A 23215-nucleotide genomic window follows, 5' to 3' on the forward strand; every position below is an offset into this window, starting at 1 on the left:
AGGGAGGTGGGTTCAAAGGGCGCATCAGGGTAGGGTCGCCAGCATCTTTGCAGAAGATCCCCAGGCCGTGGAGCAGCTCGCCTCAGCGCGCAGCGGCAGTCTGGAGAGCTGCATGGGTGGGTGGGTGGGTGGGTGGGGGACGCCAGGCCCTAAAGGCTCCTCGGAGCTTCCCGCTAGGGTCCTCGGGGAGCCGGCGCCTGACCGAGCCGGATCACGCGAGTGCGCGGCTTTGGGGAGGGAGGGGGATGGCTGAGCAAAGTTGGGGGCCGGAGCGGCGAGGCGGGGGGAGCGCGCAACCCCGCGCCAGTGTCCGCGTCTCATGAATATGCAACGAGCCACCTCCCCTCCCTCCGTGACGTCACGGGCCGTCCCGGGGTGAGCGCCGGAGCCGCTCCGGGTCCGCGCCAGTGAGTGCTGCTGTTTGCCGGCGAGCGAGCGAGCGAGGGAGAGAGCGAGCGAGCGGCCCGGCGGAGGGCAGCGGGGGGCCGAGGGTGAGGGCGGCGGCGGCGGCGGCGGCGGCGCACCCGGCAGCGAGAGCGAGGCGCGGCGGGCACCGGCGGGCACCGGCGAGCGAGGCCGGCGAGGGCGGTAGGCGGCGGCGGCGGCGGCTCGGCGGCGGCGAGAGGATGCTGCCGGGGAGGCTGTGCCTGGTGCCGCTCCTGCTGGCGCTGGGCGTGGGGAGCGGCGGCGGCAGCGGCGGCGGCGGCGGCGACGGCGGGGACAGCCGGCGGCGCCGCCTCCTCGCGGCGAAAGGTGGGTGCTGGGGAAGTTTTCTTTCTCTTCGGGAGGGGGCTAGGGAGCTGGAGGACACAGACTCGCCGACTTAGGTGCGCGCGCGGTACCCACCCTTCCTTGTCGCAGCAGCTTCGGCTCCGGGCGCGCACGGTACCCCGAAGTCGGCGGCGCCCTAAGCTTTGGACCTCAGGAGGTTCTCCGGCCCAACCTCTGGGCGGGGTCCGGGCGCCGAGGAGAGGGAGAGGGTCTGGGTAGTGCAGCGAACTTTGGGGGGCGTGTGTGCTGGGGTGGGAGCGCCGCGGGGCTCGGCTCAGCAGGGCAGGGCATGGGCTTTGTAGCGGGTGCATGGAGGTGGCCGAAGCAGGTGTCTGTCTGTTCCTGCCCCAAGGGCAAAAGCCAGGGGCGTCTCGAAAGGAGCGTGCCTAGCTGGACTGGTGCTCCCGGATGCTGTGGGAACTTGCAGGCTCCTGAGGACCTTGCCCGCGCCCCGGCGCTCCGCAGGCTCCGCAGCGCGGGCTCTGGCTCCCCTGGGAACGCACGCCCTCCTGATGCTCAGAGTCCGGAAGAACCTCGGGATGCCATGGTCCCCACCGCCGCTGGCCTTCGGCTTTTCTCCGGAGGTCCGAGGCTCCGAGCCCGGGGCTCCTCTTCAGTCTTTCTAATCGATCTTGACCTCTCCAAATCCTCCAAGATTCTCCTGGATGCTGGCGCTACCGGGGGAGCCTAGGAGCCGGCGAGCCCCAGACTTTGACAGCTGCCTGGGAGCGCAGGGTGGAGCGCAGGTTGGGGAACGGGCGTCTGGAGGGCGGGTCTGGAACGGAAGGCCCTGAGGTAGCCTGAGGAGGTTACGAGGCACCGCGGGAGCCAGGTTGAGGTGGATGGAGGTGGGCTCCGGGGAGGCTGTGGCTGATTTCAGGATGGAGCGCTCGGCTTAAGTGTAACTTGTTGATTCTCCGCGCTGTTGACAGAGGGCTGGCGTGCTTTTGGTTTCCGCCAGGTAAAGGTGAGGGAGGATATGCGGTTCTTGGAATCCTGCCTGGCAATAGTTTGAGGACGGAGGTTTTGTCCTTGTTGGGAAAAGACGGCTAGAGACAGCCTGATTTAGAGGCTTGCTAGCAGAGAAGGGAAGGCGCTCTCTGGAGACTGGGGAGTTGGGGAAGCAGGACATTTGCCTTGTCTGGGCGCTAGGAACTGCCTCTCCTGTCATTTGCAAGTGATAAATGAGAGAGGAGTATTTCCATTTTTAAAATCTATTAATTTTTTGTGACATAATCTTAAAAAAATATTATACACAAGTGTCTTGTAACATTCATCCCCTCCCCAAGCCTTAACGAGGAGTTTCTTGTTTTGAAAAGAGAGAAAAAACAAAACGTCTTTTAAAAAGTGACATGGTAAAGGGGGCTCTGTATGAAGGGACCAATGTGATTATTCCAGTTAAAAAAAAGGATGAAAAACAGCGACCATCCCTGTAAATAGCTTGCTCTCCTTCCAGTACAGGCGCTTTGATAGGCAAGCAGATTTCTTTCTTTTGAGGATGTCTATCACTTTGTTGCAGAGTAAGTGGCATATTTACAAGAAGGCACGGAGCCCGCAGTAAGTAAAGACTAGCGAAAGAAGTAATTTGGGAAGAGAACTCCTGTGTTCGGTGAGAATGGGAAGACAGAGGATAGGGAGAGAAAGTAAATCAATAACAGTGCAGGCTTCCACTGAACTAGGTTATGTGAACAGATGTATACATACACGTGTATGTATCTAGTCCTTTATTTTCTTCACTTATAACAAGTTTAGAGCCAAGCCATTGGTGAAAGTTTATAAATGGCCTTGAGAATGGGAGCTACTCTGTGAATTCCTCTTGTCTTTCCCCTTCCAGCCACTAGGGGGCTGCAAAGAGCACCACTTGCTATTTATCATTTATTTATTTTGAGAGAAGTAATATTTGGCCACAACATGTGCATTTATCATAACAGTTTCATTGATATTTACAGGGCATACTTCCTTAATTTCAATGCACTTGGAGTTTACATTCCTAAACCACATAATCCCTGAGGAATCATTTCTATGTAACACCCCCTGCCCTGACATTGTTGTTTTTAAGGTCCCTGTAATTTCGATTCCCATCTTCAAAAAAGGGAAGACTCAGGAGGGCCTGGGAGAAAGGCTGGACAGAGAGACGGCTTTCTTTCTCAGTGTGCTTCCCAAGTCTACAGGTAGAGAGAAGAGCGGCATGTTCTGCCTCTACCGTTCTTGCTGCAGCGGACCCGGAAGCTAATCTCTACAACTGTTGGGTCTTCACTGAATGCTGAGCTTTCAGGGCGACTGTGTTCCAATAGCAGACATGATGCAGTGCCCAGGCAGATAAACCTGCCTTTTCACCATCAAGGAGAAAGATGATGGACTCCAGACACTCTCCTGAAGGGTTATGTTAAATGTAATACAGTGCTAGCAGAGTCACAACTTCTAGGGCTCGGTATACATTGTCTTTCTATTTGCCAGATTTCAGGCTTAGGGGTCACTCAGTCCAGTCCTTGGGTATAGGGAATCAGTTACTGGAGGCTCACCTAGTGAGCATGGATGCGGGCCTGGGTATGAGGTGGGAATCAGAACCTGCTCGTATCTGTGGAAACCAGAGTTCTGTCTGAAGGAAGCAGTGTCATTCTTTCATCCACAGACTCGAAACCACCTTTGAATACTGCACAATATTTCACATTGCAGGACCCATCCTGAACGGTGATGTGAACTCCTGCCGTGAATTGTCCGTAATCGTCTTGGACAAGTAGCACTCGGCACTTAAGGATTTCATAGTTACCTTTCCAGCTGAGAAGCAAAGGCCCCAACAGTTCTCAGCATTGAACTAGAGTACACTGTGACCTGCAGGTATCCTGAGTCACCTCTGGTCTTCAGAGGTTTACAAGGTTTAGAAGATCTTCCTCGGCTTGATTCTCATTATTACCCAGGTGTGGTCGGGAGTGGGCATGGTCTTCTCTAGGAACTTTCCTGGAAAGGCCCCTCTCAGAAAGTCATGTTTCTGCCTTAGATGCGCTTATGTTTCCTTGCCTGATTCCAGACTGATCCATGTGTCTTCACGGCTCCTCTGTATTGCTCAGCCTGGGCTCGACTGTGCGATAAGCAGCCAGCCATGTCTGGCTTAGTGTCAGCATCTGCATGCAATCTTGGGTGGTGCCCTATTTTTTTGATGTAGACATTTTGCCTTTTTCTCCTGTCCTGTAACGTAAAATTTGAGTGTAGCTCCCAGAGAAACTTGACTTTGAATCTTGGCCCTCTTGCTCCCTCATTAGATGATATAGCAAGTGAATTAATCCTTTGAGCCTTGGTTTCCACATCTATAAAGTGGGGATACAGAGCCCTGTCCTGCAAGATGGCTGTTAGAATAGTATTCAGAAAGCTTCTAGCTCAGACTGTGGTATAAAAGACACTGAATATAGAATAACAATCCTCAAAACACCTGGTCCTAGTGTCTAACACTTGCTGAACCTTCCCTTTTCTTCTTTGAAATTGAATAGCTTTGTCTAATCAGCTCAAACTCAATTCTCCGTCTCTCAGCCTTTTGGTTTTCCTTGTATGAGGTTGTGCTTGCACAAGCAAATCCCACATACGCATACGAACATACATGCACATACACACATTTGGTGTAAGCCGTGAAACTGCCTGTTTCTTTCCCTGCTCCAGAAACGCCTTTGGAAACACCTTTCATCTCTAATGGCCAGCCTGAGACTTGATGCAGAGCCAGCTGAGAGTAAGGCTGGGCAGTATGTTGAGCACACACAAATAAGCAACCGTATCTCCATGTACACGCACCAGGGATGTGGGAGGTTCTGTTTCCTGGAGGAGGAACTCATGTGGTGTAATTTGGCTTATGAAAACAGATCATCAGCTGGGTTGCTACTTGCCTCCGGGCTTGTTGTTCTAGACAGAAGGTAAGTGTTCCTTTTCATCAGTGACATTCACAGCATCCGAGATGATTTGTATTTCCTTGGATGAGGGTGACCCAAACTAGGATGACCGGAAGACAGCTTGAGACTCATTATCGTTTTCTTCTTTATTACTTAGCCCAGTCCTAATTGGACCCTGTGGAAATGGTTTTTGTCAGAAAATTAGGTTTTAAGGAAGGACCATGGGGAGGGCTTGGAAACCGCTGAACTGAAGCCACTGACACTGGGGTGTAGTCGAGGACTCAGCTGTGGGGAAGACAGATCAGAGGCAGGAGTGGGCAGAGGTCAGAAGAAAATGCCTGTGATGGGAGTTAGAATTATCCAAACATGCTGTGGACTCCCTTAGTTAGCCTGATCAGAAAGCACAGTTTCCGGCCTCCATCTTCCCGTCTGAGGGGGATTAAGACGATGATACCAACTCCAAAACAAGAGGCAGATTGTGCATGGACGCCCTCAAAGTTTGGTAAGGAAGGAGAAAATTGGCAAGGCTAGGAGAAGTAGGGGAAGCTTTATGGAGAGGATGAAAGGAGTCTTGATGGGTGAGGAGGGACTGGGAAATTGGGTGGGTGTGGGTACAGGGCAGGGAATGCCCTTGGTTGGTGGACTGACAAAAGGAAGGAGCAAGCTCACACAGCAGTGATTCCATTGCTTGCAGCCAGGCTCCAGAGCTTAGAGAATAGTGTGTGCTTATTGAGAGCAGGGACTGGAAACTCCAAGAAGGAATAGAACTTGTTCAAGATCTCACAGAAGTGGCAGGAATTTCCAATCCACAATAGTATGGTCAACATAGTTTCTCGGCTCAGGTAGCCTCCTTTAGCAGATTTGATTTGATGTGAGCTTGGGGGAGGCCCTGAGGCTAGGTCAGAGAGGCTCCATGGGACCCAAAGGTAACTCCTTTCTACCTGAGAAATCCTCCAGAATTGCCACGGGAGCCTGTTTTAGTGGAAGCTTCACTCTCAGCTCTCCTTCTTGATTTGACGTGAACCTGGCCTGCCCCCTTTTCCCGAAGCCCTCCCATCTTGTTCGCTTGCTCCTTGTTTGGTTGTTTACTGCCCTTCAACGTGCATGCCATCTTCCTGTTTCCAGAGAAGACTGTGGATCCCTAAAGGGAAATGTGCCACTCAACCCACTGAGACTGTTAGTGAGCACTGCATTCGAGAGCTTGCCACTCTCTCATAGCACTTGAAAGTCCTCCAAGACTCAGCCATGCATCTCCGGGCTGCTTCCTGATTTTGGCTTGGCCTTTTGTTCTACCAAATTACAGCCTGTACTTTGCAGGGGTTTAAAATACCCAACCGTGCAGATGAGTCAGGACACTAACCACCACATACTAAGACGAGTGAAGGAGTCAGATCTCGCAGAGGCCTCCTTAAATTGCACTTGGAGTCTGCAGACACTGTTCTTACTGCGTCTGAGAATGTTTAACTGGCTAAAGATTTGAATTATTTCTGTGGAGTCATTGCATGAAATCATCATGTGAAAATTGTCAATTAAAAAATAAAAGCACATCTATTTTTTTGCGTCTTCTGCCACTTTCTTTTCGCAGTGTCTGTTTCATTATGTTGTTAAATAAATATGCAGCCTTCATTCAATTCTAAGTAGAAAAACACACACCTTGGGGTGTCTGAGAAAGGCCTCAGTTTTCAGTTCTCATGGTCTGGATTCACCAATGAGCTGGGGGTGGTGGCGTCTCTGGATTCAGAGCCCCTGGGCATCTGGTTTTCTGTAGGCAGGAGGGATATTCATGGTGCCCACTTCCGATACCTCAAAAGTTCCAGGTATCCAGATAGATAGTTCTTTATGTCCTTTGAAGGGATAAGGAAGCTAAGAAAACAAAGTGATCACATTAAAGAGATTTGTTTTGAGACTTTGGGACTCTAATCCCCCAAACAAAGCTTTAGATTTTTCTCCCTTCATCTTGTCTTATAGGCTCAGTTAATTATATTTTCTGAAGTTTGAATTTAGTGAGGAGTCCCTCCCCAGGTCTTTGATGCACTTGCCACTCTGCTGGCGGTCCCCATAGTTATACATTAAATACAGCAGTGCCAAGCCCAGAATTTTCATCAAAATAATGGAAAAAAAAACTGTTAATATTATGTCAAGCTGGTGTGTCCATTTTCCAATTTTCATGGATAACTGCATCACACCAAATTAATTAAAACAGATAAATGTTAATCTAATGCATGTCTCCTTGTAATTAATGAACTAAAACCATTACGGGAGCATTTGATTTATTATCTTAATTTATAAAATGTTGAGTTTTCCTATAAAGTTAGATATAGTAATAGGAGAAGCTGACCCATATATAGCATTAGGAAAAATAATCACATTTCTATAAATTAATCACTCTCTAAAAGGATATAGTTCATTAACACCATGAACTGAAAGTGTTAGATGTAAATTAGATTAACCTTTTTAGTGACACTTCCATTCATATTGTGCATCCTCTTCAAACTTAAAGCACTTTACATATATTAATTCAATTAACCCTCCACAGACCCTTGTTAAGTAAGTATATATATCAAAGTTGGAAGGGAGGAGAAAGGAAACCCTTCAAAAGTATTGAAGTTACAGCCTCTGGATGTGTTATTTATGATTCCTTTGGAGCAGCAGACTCTCTGGACTCCCATAGCTTGAGAACATGGGTAGGTATTCACGATTTCTCACTCCTGCTGCCAGGATCCACTTAACACCCTATATCTGCAGCCAGAGACACTTCTGCCTCGTTCTCAGGCCAAGTGTTGCAAAGAAACTTCTGGTTTATTGAATAAGGTACACCCCATCAGCTGTAGGTTTGGTGAGGGACAGGGTCTGTTCAAATGGGTGCAGATAGATGCAGCTGTGGGCTTTACCTGAGCATCCAGTGGGTGGGTGGTCTTCTCTGGGAAAGGCTGCTGACTTTATTCCAATTCCTGTACTTGACCATCTGGGTTTAAAGGACGGAATCTTCATCAGACTTTGAGAGATAAGTGGACTGAAAGCAAGGTTCAGATGGAGGTGGGGGCCAGGCTTAAACTTCATGCTCCAGATTTCTCCTTCACTTGGGCTGGGGGAGGGGCAAGATTTCTATTCTTTCATCTGCTAGGATGAAGAGGAGGATCTTCATGGAGCTCACATACCTGTTTCTTAGGGCATGTGTACTGTGTGGATAGCTGGGTCTCGGAGCTTGCCACTAGGATTACCCCATCTTCTATAGGGGATCATGGTGTTTGGGAGTCTTTCCGCCATTACAGAGGTTCCTGAAGACAGGAATGCTCATGGGGAAAGGGAGGGAAGAGATGGTCTTGTGGTTTAGAAGCTTATGAATATTCATGGGGGAGACTAAGCATCTCCCCAGCTTGAGTACATATGGGTTTGGTAGCAGTTCATTTCTCCAACTCTTTTTGTTCCCCTCAAGTTCTCAGACCTAAAAAGCACTTTTTTAGGGATGGGTTTAGACTACATTCCACAAATCTAGCCCCTTTGGAATGCAATAAGTCTCATCTTTGTAACTAGTGGTACCCAACCTACTAAGGGAATGGCTGACCTAAAGGGATGAATCACTGATGACTAGATATGAAATTAAAGGTGGAGGGAGTAATTTTGGAGTGTGGAGTGTGGATTCTTTTTCATGCATCTGAAGTTGGAAACATCACTGAATCTGGTCCTTTCACCCACCATGCAGGGAAAGATGAAGCCTGCACAGTCCTAGGTTCTTACTTCATCTCTCTCTGCCTCAGAATGGCCCCAGCTTCCCTCTCTATACCACCATCTGGGAGAGAAGACTGCAAATCAGGATGCAGAGCCAAGAGCTGAAAACCAAGCTACTTCTCAGGAAACTCTCAGGCTGCTAGAGAAGGGGCAAATGCTGCATTCGCAGTACATGGCCTTTTCAGGGTTTTCTTTGCATCTTCTTTTTGTTATTTTTGTTTGTGGGAATGTGAGTTCTCATTTAGAACAGAAAAGGAGGCTAAGATCATTTATAGTCAAAGTGAAAGAATGCTACAACCAAGGCCTGCCGCATTCTTCTGGCTTCCTTTTTATTGTTCATAGTGTTTCTTTTACCAAAGGAAAACCAATTATGTATGCTTTATTGCAGCATCAGCAGCAATCTCAGGACGGCCATTTCTTGATTACTAATTTTAAAATTATATTTAAGATAATTGTAAACGTAACTCTTATTTGCCTGATGTAATTCTCATCTTGGAAGCTTATTGCCTTCCATCTGCTAACCTAGGCCTAGTCCCAGAAGCTTCTAGCCTTTGTACAATCTAATCTAGGCCTAGAAAGCTTTCAGCCTCTGAGACTTACTGCTGAATATGCTCACCCTTTCTAGTTCTTCCTGAACTCTGGATGGCTGTTTCAGTTCAGCTATTCTGGATCAAACTCCTCTCCAACCTGACGGATTCCATCTGGCTTCTCTCTTGGTTTCTCACTGAATTGCTCTGCTTGGCCTCATACTAACTTTGGCAATATGCTCTAAATCTTCTGGCTCCTTCTCATTTTCAGGCTCATTCTGTCTTCACCTGTGTCTAGTTTGTTCTCTCTTCTAGCTGTCCCTGTAAAACTCTCCCGGTAAAAACTGCCTCTGAATTCCACAAGCTGAATTGCTACAAACTCAACTCACTGCCTTTCAACTCACCAACTCAACTGAACTGCCTGAACAGAAATGGCTAGAACTCAGAGATCTGTATGCCTCTGTCTCTTGAGTGCTGGAGCAAACAGGGCTTACTTTTTTTTTTTTTTAAACCTGAAATTTTCTCTTTGCCAAGCTGGCCTCAGACTCAGAGATCTGCTTGCCTTTGTGTCATGGGATTATAGGCGTGTCTGTATTCCAGACCTAGAAGGTCTTTGGATATGATCTCTTGCCAGAATAGCCATGTTCTGAATTAAAATTCCTCTACAGACATTTCAATGATATATGCTCTTTTTTTTAAAATTAGAAGCAGTGAAAATGTTTTTTTTTTTTAAATTATACATTGATCTTTTCCCCTTTGAACAATCTCCTGCTTCATTCCCACTCCAATTTTCCATTAGTTTAACTGTAGCGCCCCCGCCCAAGAATAATTCTCCTTAGGAGGCGAATGAGAACCAGGGAGTGGCCAATAATCTTTCTTTGAAGGTGTAGTTATCCTTTTAGGAAACCCAGGTCCCACCATTTTGTCCCTGAAGTGTGTCATAGGCTTCACACTTATTGCCTCACCATTCAGTATGTCTCCTGTCCCATCCTTCCTGTCCTGCAACAAATCTGCCTACATGTAACACTCCAGAATATCTTACTCTCTTTTTCCCTGGCAGCACCAAGGGTTGCTTCTGGCTGCTTCCCTGAAGCCGTTCCCTAACACACCACCAGTAATGACTAGAATCCTCACTATGAAAGCTTTATAATGTGTTTTCTCAGTCTGCTGGACAATATGAAGAAAGGCTTTTTTTTTTTTCCTGAAAATGTGGCAAAGTCCACCAAACAGAACAAGCCAGTCTTACCAAAGACAGGTTTGTGATGAGCATTGTCTTTAAACCACATGACCTGGTGTGAAGCCCTATTGCATGGGAAATTTGAAGCTTCCACTGCTCTGGACCTAGGTCTGTAGGACGTTGGCATCCTCATGCTCTACTTCATCAACGTATCCGGAAGGAAACATCTCTGACCTTGACAAGTGGTAATGGCACATGATCCCTGTTCTCATCTTGCTGTGTTTGGGATCTACTCTTCACATGGCAGCACTCTAGTTGCATGGCAAACTATCTGGGGCAGTAGAGGTGGACATTTGAGGCAGGCAGGTGTCTGCTGTATTTAAACCATGCTCAAATAATAGCAGCTTCTGTGGCCCAAAACTGGGACCCATCCCAGGGTCTGTGGAACACTTCTTCTATTATCTAAACTAGGTCAACAGTAGCCAGCTGCCTGTCCTTAGGAAGAAGGCTCTTGCTCATGCTGAATGTCAGTTTTGGTGGGTCTAGAGCGTGCTTCAGAGTCTGGTCCCAGTAGAAGAAAATCTTGTCTTAGAAGTTTCTGTGGCTGTGGGAGAGTACAGACACCACTGTGTTTCTTCTTTTCTGGACCAAGGCGTTTGAGGCACAGGGCTTGGCTTCCGGGGTAGCTTAGCACTTCCTCCTCAGCACAGCGGTCTGCAGAACCCTAGTCCTCAGCATCCGTCACTTGTGTGCGAACTTCACTGTCTTTGGTAAATTAATCAAGAGCCCTGCCTTGCTCTCTGTTGCACGGGACACCATAGACTACTGAAGAACATTGTCACACACTGGTGAGAATTGAGGTGTAGTAACAACTGCTGCCAATCTGATGTTCTCCCAGTCAGCCCTTGGGTCCTCTTTGTTCCCATCAGCGTTCTATTAATCCCCACTGTACAAATCCTAAGTGGATAAAGCACGCCAGCTTTCCAAACAGATCGTTCGAAACGATTTGCAATTTGTAATATTGGATGCACGTGCGCACCGACGGGAGGCTGCCGTTCTTAATTGGAAAAGCTTTGCTATCAATTAAGGTGGGATGGCCACTTGGCAGTAAGGCCTGTGGATTTCGAAGGCCACAGTTAGAGCATCGGGAGGCTGAGGGTGGGGCTGATTTCTCGCTGAGCTTTCCAGAAATACACAAATGGGACTCTCTCTGAAGTCAGAACGTTTACTTCGGGACCTAAGGAAATGCTGGTTCAAGTCTGAGCATTAATACATGACTTTGCACACAGGGAAATACTGCTTTTTTCAATGAAACCAAAGCCCAGAACTTCTGAGGCTGGCATTAGGAGGGATGTCTCCTAGAGGACAGTAGCTAGAGGTGTGGGTTAGGATATGTAGCTTGCAGAGGAGGGTAGGCTCCTGCCAGCCATGATTTTGCCCCTGAAATTCCCTTTCTCCTAGGGATAAGTGTTGTTCTTTGGATAACCCCATCATTCTGCATGTGTGCTAGCTCTGGGCTCACCCAGGCTACCTCTCTTCCCACAACTCTGGTTCAAATAGGAACAGCATCACCCTTGAGATATCAAGGCTGGAACGTGGATCAGGCAGGCTTTACTAGTTTTAGAGTGTGTAACAGGAAATAGGCAAAAAGGATCTTAGAACCGAGAGTATCTCTCTCTGTCTCTCTCTTTTTATTTTTTAACCACACGCATTTTGTAGTGACACTGTTATTATCCTGAAATGAAATTTAGAGACATTTAAAAAATGTGTGTACATAATTTAACAATGTAATATCATGCCTAAGCCAAAATATACAGGAACTAAAAGGAAATGCTGTGTAATGACATGTATTCCGGTGTGCAGATGCTTTGGCCTACATGTTCTAAAGGAAGGAATGAAGTAGCAGATGCTTGCAGTGGGTGCTTGCTTTGAGTTCCAGCAGCCATGCGATGTGAGTCACTGTGAATTCAAGAGCCACCACCACGTCCAGGTGTCTAGCATCCAGGTGCTAATGACCTCATGAGGTTGAAGGCAGTGACAAGCCTTTTGCAGCTGGGGAAATGTTTATGGTGAACATGCTGAACAAGACAAGCCACATGCTGGCCTCAGTCCTCAGGACCGAAGACGCAGGCTCTGTCAGAGCTATACAAAGAACATCTAGCTGTGGTGTGGTTGATCACCAAAAGAGAATGGTAAAGCTCAGGTGGAGATGTTCAGGCACAGGTGCCCACCGCTCCCCTCCCACTTCTCCCCCAGATACCAAAAGATGGATTTCACGAATGCTCAGGAATTGAAATTGACTTACGATACACACAACTTTTGTAAATATATCCTATCTGGGGACTGTCAGTGGGAAGGTGGGAAATTCTACCCGCTGGTAGCCAGGTGAAACGGGTTGACATTACCAGATGTTGTGTAGCTTCGTCGTGGTCCAGACTCAGACTGAATAAGAGCAGCTGTGATCACTCACTAAGGTTCCTTACAGGACGAGGTCTATGAGCATTGCCCTCATAGAAGGAGAAGGTAAACTCCTAAAGTTCACAGGGCTCAGGATGCTTCCAGGCTCAGAGGCCTTTGTGAGTTCTTCGTGAGGCTCATCCCTTTCCCAAAGCTAAATAAGAGGTGAAAGATGGACTGGGAAATTTGGAAGCTTTCCGTAGTGAAGCCATTTGCAGTTCCCTTTTCAGTAATGCAGATTTGCAAGGGCTGTTCATTCTGTAGGTGGTACTTATTCTGGGGTGGGGTAGCTGCCTCTAAGTCCTACAGGGGACACCTTGGTGGTAGAGCCCAAGCAAGCACGCACTAGAACATCACTTAGACCAACAATACAATTCAATGAACGTTTCTTTGCCTGGTTCAATGTGGAGACCCCTGCTTCTCTCCTTCGGTCCTTGATACGTGGAAGCGGGGCCAATGGGCCATGGCATGCCTCACTGCTGTAGAGTAGGTGACTCCTTTGATTCAGATCTGAGGCTAAAATTTTAAAATGGTCTGGACTAAGTCTGCAATCAGAAGTCAATGAGAAACTGTGAACCTGCCTGGGATACGTCTTAGGTGGTTGGCATCCATTGGGAAGGAGGAGGAGGAGCTCAACAAAAACATGGAATGGTAGACTCAAAGGACTGGCTGGACATACGGTCAACACTGATAGTCCAGGAATGAAACGTTGTTCTGTTGATGAAAAGGTTCTTCTCCATGCTTTCATTGATAATGTAGAGGAAGGAAGATTTTGATTTTGTTCTGTTTTTAAATCCCTATGTCTGGGTTTATTCCCCCCTCCCCTGATTTCGTTTGTTTTTTTGATACAGGGTCTCACTATGTAGCCTTGGTTAGCAACTCTAGCAACTCATAGAGATCTGCCTACCTCAGTCTCCAGAGTGCTGGGATTAAAGCTTCCTTCTTCCTTCCTTATGAGGTAGTCGTGTTGCTAAGGAAGAGACTATATTGCCAACGAGAGATTCAGCAACTTAGAGATGAAAATGCAGTTTGACGGTTTGATTTAATGGGGGATAGCAATTCTCTTATTAAGTGGTTTGGTGACATTTGGTAGCTCTGTAATATTTGACTTGGAGTTGAGTTTATAAAAATTTTAGCCTAAGAGTAACTTCGGGCCACTGAGAGATGTATGTATTTTTGAAATGAAAAGACCTGGTTGACATACTGATTCCAAAGTCAACATCATTTCTTATGCGTCGCCATATTTTCAATTATGATAGATGATGAGCTGTGAATTTAAAGATGGCTTTCCTGGAAGCTCCTGCACAGGCACAGCCTGTGTGGAATAAGGAGAAAGCTTGGTGGGAGGGGTTCTCACACCCACCCTCCTGGTTTGACTTACTAAATACTTCCTTCTGAGGCTGCTCTCCCAACCCAAATCTGCCACATTGGTTCCTTCTTCAAGTCTTGGAGTATATTTAGAAAGGGGGGAATTTCCGTAATTTTCTGAAGTATTTACCTCTGGGTGCTCCAGAAATAGTTGAACGACCCAAACACACACACACACACACACACACACACACGGATTCATGACAGCAAAAGTGAGGGGTTATGAAATACCTGATAGCCAGACAAAAGTGCATCAGACAACAATTTTGAGAAGTAAGACAGATGGTTAGCGTGTGTTATTTTAGCATCTCTTTGGCATGTCAGCATATATGCAGGCCACTTTCCAACAGAAGATGCTCAAAGCAGACACTAAGCTCTCAATACGGCTATGGCGGTTTTAGGCAACAGTTAAGGTCAGAATCTCATTTGGGCAGGCCTAGACTTGTGGTAGTTTTGCGGGGTCCTAGGATTTTCCATTTTTCATGTAACTCTGAGTGTTTCTGTACCTCCCTATCCCACGAGGTGACCACAAGACTGGTCGGAAATGGCCTCCTACTTCAGGTGTATCCAGCTGAGGAATGGTTGGCCCTATCATCGCTCCACGCTGTGCTGAGCTGGGAGAGTGATGTGGTGTTGAGTTAGGGAGAGCCTACCCTCAGTGGCTTAGAAACAACCGGAAGTTTACAGAGGATGGGAGCTTCAGGATATGCTGTACATTTGTCTTGACTTCCTCTGAGGAATGGGTTTTCACCAGGTTCAATGAGGTACAGGTAGCTAGAAGCTAAAGGCGGATGTAGCTGTGTGTGTCTGGAGAGAATGACTCTGTGCTGTAAGAGGCACATGTATGAAGAGAGCAAGGTCTCTCCGTCTCTCCACAGAGGGTGGCTGTAACAGCTCCTATCAGTGCCTGACCACATCTCCTCTGTGTCTGCAGCCCGACTTCAAACAGATTCAAGCATTTTTCTTGTGGGGTTCTCCCTGGTCACTGACATCCTCTACTTGCAGGCATGGAAGATCACAAGTTCTAGGAAATTTGTACTCCCAGGACCTGTCTTTATCAGTGGCTGCCAAAGCTGGCATATTCTTACCCACCTAACACCCTACTCCCTTTCCCTGAAGGTAGAGGACATCTGAGAGACCCAGGGTTGCAGCTGCCAGTGGTGGTAGGTAGCTGGCTTCCTTCTCTTCCTTTATCACTGTTGTACCCCCCTTCTCATCATCTCTGAGAGCACCCCTCAGCACCTATATGGGAGCCTAGTCTCAGGGCCTGCTTTTGAGGGAACTCCGACCAGGAGGGGCTGAGCAAGGAAACCATTTCAGAAAAGTGTCCTTGCTGCACCTCTCTGAATCCCACGAGGCAAAGCCACCAAGACTGGAACACCCAGTGCCTTCAGACATTCGGCCAGACTTGTTTGGCATCTATGAGACTCTGTGGGACATTTGGAGGTCTGTATATGACTTCCGGGAACCCTCAGTGCTCATGTGCAGGACTTAGAACCCGCCTTCATACCATCTGGGCCTGGAAGACTTTGCTGGAACAAATAACGCTGTGCAGTGATCTGCAGCCGATGTAGAAATGGGCGCTCAGAGGTAGTAGAAACTGTTTCTCTACATCTAGGCTTCAGAAGGCTCCTTGAGGACAGGGCTGCCCAGTTCCTTCCACTCTGTCTGTGTTATGAAAGTCCCCTCGGCTGTGAAAAGAGTTGAACGAGGCCTGATGCCTGTAGCCCACATAATCCAAGAGTCTGGGGCCACAGTTGGAACCCCTGATCACAGCCAGATTTCTTGAGTATCTATCTTCAGTATTTTCTTGGGATACCTATAAGTGAATTGGTTTAAGCACTTAGCTCTGTCCTCAGCGTTTCCCTTTCCAGAATGGAACAGCCCCACAGAACTGAAATCCCTCCTATCCCCAGAGCCTCGAGTGCTCACAGGTCTGAATTACTATGGCCGTTCAAATATTCCAGGCAAGGCACCGAAACCCTCACTGATAAAATTTCTGCCCTTTCTCTGAAAGACTAGATACACTGATCCATTGTTGCAGGCAAAGCTTGATATGAATTAGCCCATCAGCTTAGCCCGCTATCATGGCTTGCTCACAGGGATTTAGTTTTTTTTTGACAGATAAATGACTTTATTTTCAGAGTGTTATCAGCACATAAAATATATGCAAACAGGGAATTGCTGGAACTGAGAATGGAGTCTGATTATCTGAAACCTTCTCTTAATTCTGGTTGACTGATGCGTGGTGTGTGAATTGTGTCTGGATCTTGATTATGTTACTTGTAAGCTGCTGCAGAACTGCTACAGACTCCTGCTCTCATCTTTTTTTTAAGCATTTTATTTATTTATTTTTTATTAATTGCAGTTTATTCACTTTGTATTTTCCCTGTACATCCCGCCCTCCCCCCAATCCCACCCTCCCTCTTCCCCACCCATGTCCCTCTCCGAGTCCACTGAAAAGGGAGATCCTCCTCCCCTTCCCTCTGATCCTAGTCAATCAGGTCTCATCAGGAGTGGCTGCATTGTCTTCTGTGGCCTGGTAAGGCTGCTCCCTCCTTGCGGAGGGGGTGATCAAAGAACAGGCCAATCAGTTCATGTCAGAGACAGTCCCTGTCCCCATTGCTATGGAGGCCACTTGGATACTGAACTGCCATAGGCTACCTCTGTGCAGGGTTTCCAGGCCATCTCCATGAGTGGTCCTTGGCTGGAGTGTCAGTTTCAGAAAAGACCCCGGGGCCCAGACTTTTAGGATCTGTCCTTGTGGAGCTCCTGTCCTCTCCAGGTCTTACTATCTCCCACTTCTTTCATGAGATTCCTTGTACTCTGCCCAGAGTTTGGCTATGAGTCTCAACATCTGCCTTGATACCCTGCAGGGTAGAGCTTTTCAGAGGCCCTCTGTGGTAGGTTCCTGTCCTGTTCCCTGTTTTCTCCCTCCTCTGATGTCCATCCTCTTTGCCTTTCTGAATGGAGATTGAACATCTTAACTAGAGTCCTCCTTCCTGATTAGCTTCCTTAGGTGTACAGATTTTACATCTTGAAAGTGGGCACAGTAAATCTTAGCCCAAGAGGTTGCTTTAAAGTGAGTTCAAAGTTCTAGAGCTGACCTATAAGAGGCTGGTGCTATGGTCATCTGCTTATAACTGACAGTCTTGAAGCTTTCTTAAGTCCATAGCTCCTGTGGCCTAGGGATTTAGAGGTGGGTTGGTGTTAATGGTTCACCTCTGCTCTGTGAAGTGTATAATATAATTTGATGTTTCTTCAGATGGTTGGGATAGCTATCTCAAGGGCTGGACCTTACTGCGGAAACTAACCAGGTGCTGTGATGGTCTCCACACTTGGTTTGGCTCCCTGAATGGATGAAAATAAAGGATGGGGAAACCCTCTTTCCTGGGAGTCCAGGGCACCTGCACACAAAGCATAGCTGGCAAGGTTTCTTGTGGACTTATCTTTTTTTTTTAAAAAAAAATTGATTTATTTATATATTTATTCACTTTGTATCCCTGATGCAGCCCACTTCTTGTCTCCTCCCAGTCCCACCCCCTCCCTCTTCTCCCCCTATGCCATTTCCATAGTCCCCTGATAGGGGCAGAACTCCTCCCCTTCTGTCTGACCCTAGCTATCAGGTCTCATCAAAGCTGGCTGCATCATCTTACTCTGTGGCCTGGCAAGGCTGTACCTCCCAAGGGGAGGTGATCAAAGAGCTGGCCACTGAGTTCATGTCAGAGACAGCCCCTGTACCCTGTACTTCCACTTGGAAACTGAGCAGCCAATGGGCTTCCTCTGAGCATGGGGTCTAGGTCCTCTCCATGCATGGCCCTTAGTTTGAGTATCAGTCTCTGCAGGGCCCCCTGGGTTTTGTCTCTTTTGTTCTCCTTGTGAAGTTCCTGTCCCTTCCAGGTCTTTCTATCTCCCTCTTCTTCCATAAAGATTCTGGCACTCTGCCCAAAGTTTGGCTAAGAGTCTCTGACCCTATTCTTAAAGCAGATGGAACAAAGACCTTTACACCTTCCGTATGGCTATCCCTAATGAATGGTTTGAATGGGCTGAAGCATGTCAGTATGTAGAACATTCGGGTCTATAGTACAAGGCTCCACAGCTCTTTGTTTTATTGTACCTGACCTAGAATGGCTTTGATGTCTCACAAAAGGACAGGCAGACAGGGGCACTCGTTTACTGGAGAATACATCCTGAATATTCCCTACGAGATAGTCATCGTCCATAAAGAAAACTCTGGAAAGACTGTGGTAAGTTAGAGCCTAGGGCTGAAGCATGATGTCACGGGTGTAAGAGTTGCATTCAACTTGCTCTGGAACTAACACTATGAGCACTGTCCTATGGACCTGCATGACACACATCAGCTCATGTCAACCCTATATGAACTCTGTGAGTGCATATCTTGATGCGGATGAGGAAACAGTAAGGGATCTTCAGTGAGTCAATAAACAATGTTTCTAGTGCTTGAATGCTGATTGCTGACATCGGAGCTCTTTCTTTTTGCCTTGCTGTTGTATGCAGCCTCTCATGAGGTAACGGGTTCATTTATTTTGTCCTTTGTGTGTGTGTGTGCGTGCATGCATGCATTAATCGTGTTCCCAGCCCTACTCTGTACTTATTGAGAACAAAAGTGTATCCTTTTTATGTTCCCCTCCTGCACAATTTGAGTGCTTTGGAAGTGAGGACTGGGACTTGACAGAGAGGCCTCCATCCCTTTGAAGTGGCTCTGTATGGTGATTGTCTTGTCAGAGGCACCTGCTGGCCCTGGGTGTCTTGGAGCACAGGGAAAGCATTGTCAAACCCATCCTACTCTCTGAAGGGGATTTTGTTCTGGTTTATTGTTGAAGTATTGGTTTTGAAATCACAACACAGAGTGTCTACTAAAGGGATGTCCCAGTTGGAACGGACTCTCCTTTGTCCTGTTTTCAGGTTGAAAGCAATAGCCAGGAAGCAAACAGAAGGAAAGCTCTCCCAAGAATGTTGTGACTGGCTGACAGGTGAAAGCTGATGTATAAATGCAACATTTACATGACAAAAACTCTGAGCACAATGCTGATTGTCATTCATCAGTAATAGGATTCCTTGCAATGCTAAAAGTCTTAATTAAATAAATACGTAACTTATTTTTGCTGGTAAATGCTTTTTGCCTCAGGAGCTGTTCAGGCTAGAATATCATTTCCTGAACTTAACCTCACCAAGGCTGTGTCTGTTTCATAATCTCCCTTTCTCCCTCCTTCTGGGTTTAGCAGAGTGCTTGGAGCATATGTTTCAGTGACGGTTGTCTATTTGAATGACAGTGCTTTGTCCTCAAGATGATCTGAGTTTTGATAGAGAAACTAACAAGATGAGAGATTAAAGTATTAGATGTTCATTCTGTGTAAGAGCACAATGCAGACTGTGAGTGAAGCTGGAGTAAAGGTTGGTGGAAGTGATGGCTGGTGACAGGGGTTTCCAGTCTGGGCAGGGCCCTCCAGAACCATGCATATCCCCATCCCTGGTTCTGCTACACTTGACACTGACCTTGGGACAGAAGCAGGTGTTCCCTTTTGCTAACAGGCCCCACTTCTGCTCTTGTAGGACCCTGGGTCCATCACCCCTCCACTGACTCTATTCTAGATTCCAACCACTGGGAAGAGAAGCCTCCCAACACTCACATCCTCAATAATATTTAAAACAAAGCATCTCATTCTCCCACAGTTATGCTCCAACTTAAACCTGAACATGCCTCAGGGAGAGTTCATACATTATTTTTTTAAAACCTAATTGGCCCACCAGACAGCAAGCTCTGAGTAGGAAGCAGGGCTGATTTCTTAATTCCTGATGATGCCCCAGAATCTGAACTGTCAACTGTGTGGATAGACAAAGGCTATGAAACAATTCAATGAGATGCCTTGGAACATGGGGAATTCTGAGGGATTATGAAGTGAGGGAGGGTTTCAGAGATAGGAAATTATCTTGGCTAAGGGTTCAAGGCCAGCAGAGGATTTATGGACACTGGGCACAAGTTGAGACCAGCCTTTTAATCAGAACTTCAATTTTAAGTCCTAGGGAAGAGAGGGATTCTATAATGTTGGACTTTTTTCCTTGAGTTAGAAGAGCTGGATCAGTGCCTGTTGCTGACCAGCAATATTCCCAGGTACTCAGTCTCATAGCAACTGTGAAAGAGTCCCTAGCTGCTTGCTTTTCTTCAGGAGGAGTGGCCAGGCTCCACTTGAGACTGGTCAGAACAAAGCCTAATTTGTACCTTGTCTGAACGGTTGCCCAATCACAGGGTTATGGCCACCGGAACACTTGCCCTGTAGTGATGTCTCCTAATAGCCCAAAGGTGAGAACTGCCAATGAGGACCAGGGATGTCTCTGGCCTGCAGGGCTTATCAGCATAGAGTGAGTTGGGTGTACTCTGTTTTCTTCCTAATCCAAGCTTTCTGCAGCCTGTACTTTCCCTTCCTCTGTTTTCTCTTGTGGCACAGCATGCGTTTATACATAAAAGATGGAAAAACAGTGCAGAACGTGGGGTGGTATCAATGGGTAAAGTAATACATTTGGTTTCTGTTCAGGATGACACGATGTACATGAAGGAATGGCTGACCCTGGCATACCTGATATATGTATCAGGCATAGAGAAGCAGCAAAAAGAGGACAATTAGGAACCCACAGAGATACACATTTACACACCTGGAAGCCCATTGCTGCTCTCAGGAGGCTAGTGTTTCTATGGAATCAGGATTAGACAAACTTCATGATATGCAATATATTGGGAAAATGGCTACACTTTGAAACACTGCACCATCTGATTCTATTTCCATATGTATACAACATTTCATCCTTCTGGGATGACAGTCTTTTCAGATGTTAACATCTCTGAAGTCAGGTTGAGTCATATAATGGTATCCTAGAGGAGAAGCACTGTGATAAAGGAATATGTTGTTTACCTGGTTTTTTGAGATCAATTCCTAATCCCCTGATGCTCTGCTGTTCGGTAAAGACCTATGTCCTCCAGATGTCTGGCCAGTTTGCATCTGGCTAGACGGAGCCAAGAGGAGGCCCAGATGAAAGACTAGAGGATAGTTCGAAGCTGTTGGCTGGTTCTCCATCTTTCTCTTGCCCTGGGTGACTTCAGTGATCTCTCCTCCCTGTAGCTCTGGCCTAACATCCTGCCTCTGTTGACTCCATCACTTAGTTCTCAGTTGGTGGAACTACTTGGGAAAGATTAGGATGTTTGGTCATAGTGAAAGTGGTGTGTCACTGGGAGCAGGTTTTGAGATTTTAAAAGACCTGTGCCTTTCTCTCTGGGCTCTCTGCCTCCTTATGGATTTAGATGTAAGCTCTCAGCTCTTCCTGCTGCCATGTTTTACTTTGAAATGATGGGTTCTAACCCTTTAGAACTCTTAAGTCCATTGAAATGCTTTCTTTTACAAATTGCATGGTGTTTTATCATATCAATAAAAGGCAGAAGAGAACTGACGCCAAACGTTAAACATGTCACTGCTTCAAGATATATGATGTGGGTTGTCTTACAGATCAGTCAAACAAAAATGCCCTTTGCTGTAGCTCAGTCTTGCCACCTTGCTTGTTCTCATCAGTTCTCTGTCTTAAAGAGTAGAGCCTCATTTATCACATGATCCAGACAGAAAACATGTTCTTCTGCAACCTGAACCATCTCACCCTAGCTTAGACCCTATCATCTTTGTCTTAGGCCATTAGAGTGAGATGCCCTCACTGTGGTCTTATCTTCTTCCTCTTTCCAGACACTCTTCACTCGATCTCAGCCCTTGAAAGCTTAAGTAGTTTCTTATGGTTTACAAAGGTACTGGACATTGAATCTTCTTGGTGTCATTCTGGAGGACATGGGTCACATGGTCTTTCTACTCTCACTTCTCCTCCAAGGACTGACAGATGACTTGCAGCCCCACTCACATAAACCTATCTGCTGACTCTTAGCCTGCTGTCCTTTCTTTCTGTGTGTCCATCCAGTGGCTTTCTGGAGCATTTAGCCATCTTAGAAGATTTGCTGATGAACTAAGTGAGGACAGGTGACCATGATAGAAGTTATAATGTGATTCAGTGCTACAATGGGGGTGGGAGGGGCAGGGAATAGGGCTGGCAGAGCCTTCAGCTGAGGGAGCAGGGTCACCATGAGGTATCAGCCACTTAGAACTACTGCAAAGATTCTCAGGAGACATGTTTATTTCAAGGGTCACACCTTATGCTTGCTAATTTTATGTCAACTTGACACAGACTAGAGTCATCTATTGTTGTTCATTTAATGATAGGGTCTAATGATGTTTATTATTAGCCCTGTAATTATTATGGTGGTATTATTCTTTTGTTGTTTTTGTTTTGTAAGACTAAGAAATTTATTTGGAAAATGACAGAAATGATTCTTGGTTCATTTCAGAGCATCTTGCTTTTTCTTCATAGACATTTGCTGCATTTCTGTACCACCAAAGCCTTCTTTGGAGTCAGATGACAGACAGGGTCTCCTAAGGGAGGCAATACACACACAGAAATGTCCAAATTAATTTCCCGCTGTCCAAGGTCTAGGTCCAAGTCAACTTCCTGGGTGCTCTTCATGGCCACCCAGGTTTGAATGGTCCTGAGGCTCTCACTGCCTCCTTTTATGGCGGTATTATTTAACATGCTATCACAACCAGTAAAGACACAGACACCCGATAGATTTTAGACTAGCCTTCCATCAACTGGGGCATGGCAGATATGGCTTTCTAGGCTATCTTTAGTGCCTAAAGCCCCGTCCCGTGTCATCTGCTCTAATAATTTCTATTCGGGCTACATCCCATCCATAATCTCAAAATACTTGCTGATATTCTTAATCTGGGCTGTTTTATTCCATGCATGCCAATCTGGCCATGTTTCTCTCCATGCTAACCCACTGTGGCCTCTCCTTTTCTCTTCCAGTCCCTCTATTTTACCCCTTCTCGTGATCCTCCTCTCCTCAAAGCTCAAGAACTTTGTCCACGCCTATCCCATTTTTCCCTGTCCAGGTTTAGGCCTTTTAATCAGCCAATGAGGAATAATTTCTTAGGCAAGGTTACAAGCATCATTTTGGGGTACATGAGTGTCTGCTTGTAAAACAGCAAGCAGACCTTGGAGAGCAAATTAATTAACAATCAAATACAAATCACCAGACCATGATGTTACAGTCATCCAAGAGGAGGGAACCCCAATCGAGGAACTGTTTCTATGAGATTGGGCTGTTGGTAAGCCTGTAGAGAATTTTCTTCATGAGTGACTGACCCAGGAGGGTCCAGCCCATTGTGGGTGGAGTCCTCCCTGGGCTGGTGGTCCTGACTTCT

At 46.8% G+C, this 23215-nt stretch overlaps 1 protein-coding gene across 2 annotated transcripts in view; it reads left to right on the forward strand.

The window, feature by feature from the left end:
- Positions 1-344: 344 nt before the first annotated feature.
- Positions 345-23215, forward strand: part of Clstn2 (calsyntenin 2) — a 583465-nt gene continuing 560594 nt past the window's right edge. For both annotated transcript variants that reach the window (XM_060385459.1, XM_060385458.1), the window contains exon 1: positions 345-753. In XM_060385459.1, the coding sequence (XP_060241442.1) occupies positions 627-753 (127 nt within the window). In that variant the 5' untranslated portion in view covers positions 345-626. The remainder of the gene's footprint in view (positions 754-23215) is intronic.

The sequence above is a fragment of the Meriones unguiculatus genome, chromosome 6 (genome assembly GCF_030254825.1).
Source record: "Meriones unguiculatus strain TT.TT164.6M chromosome 6, Bangor_MerUng_6.1, whole genome shotgun sequence".
NCBI classification, from domain to species: Eukaryota; Metazoa; Chordata; class Mammalia; order Rodentia; family Muridae; genus Meriones; species Meriones unguiculatus.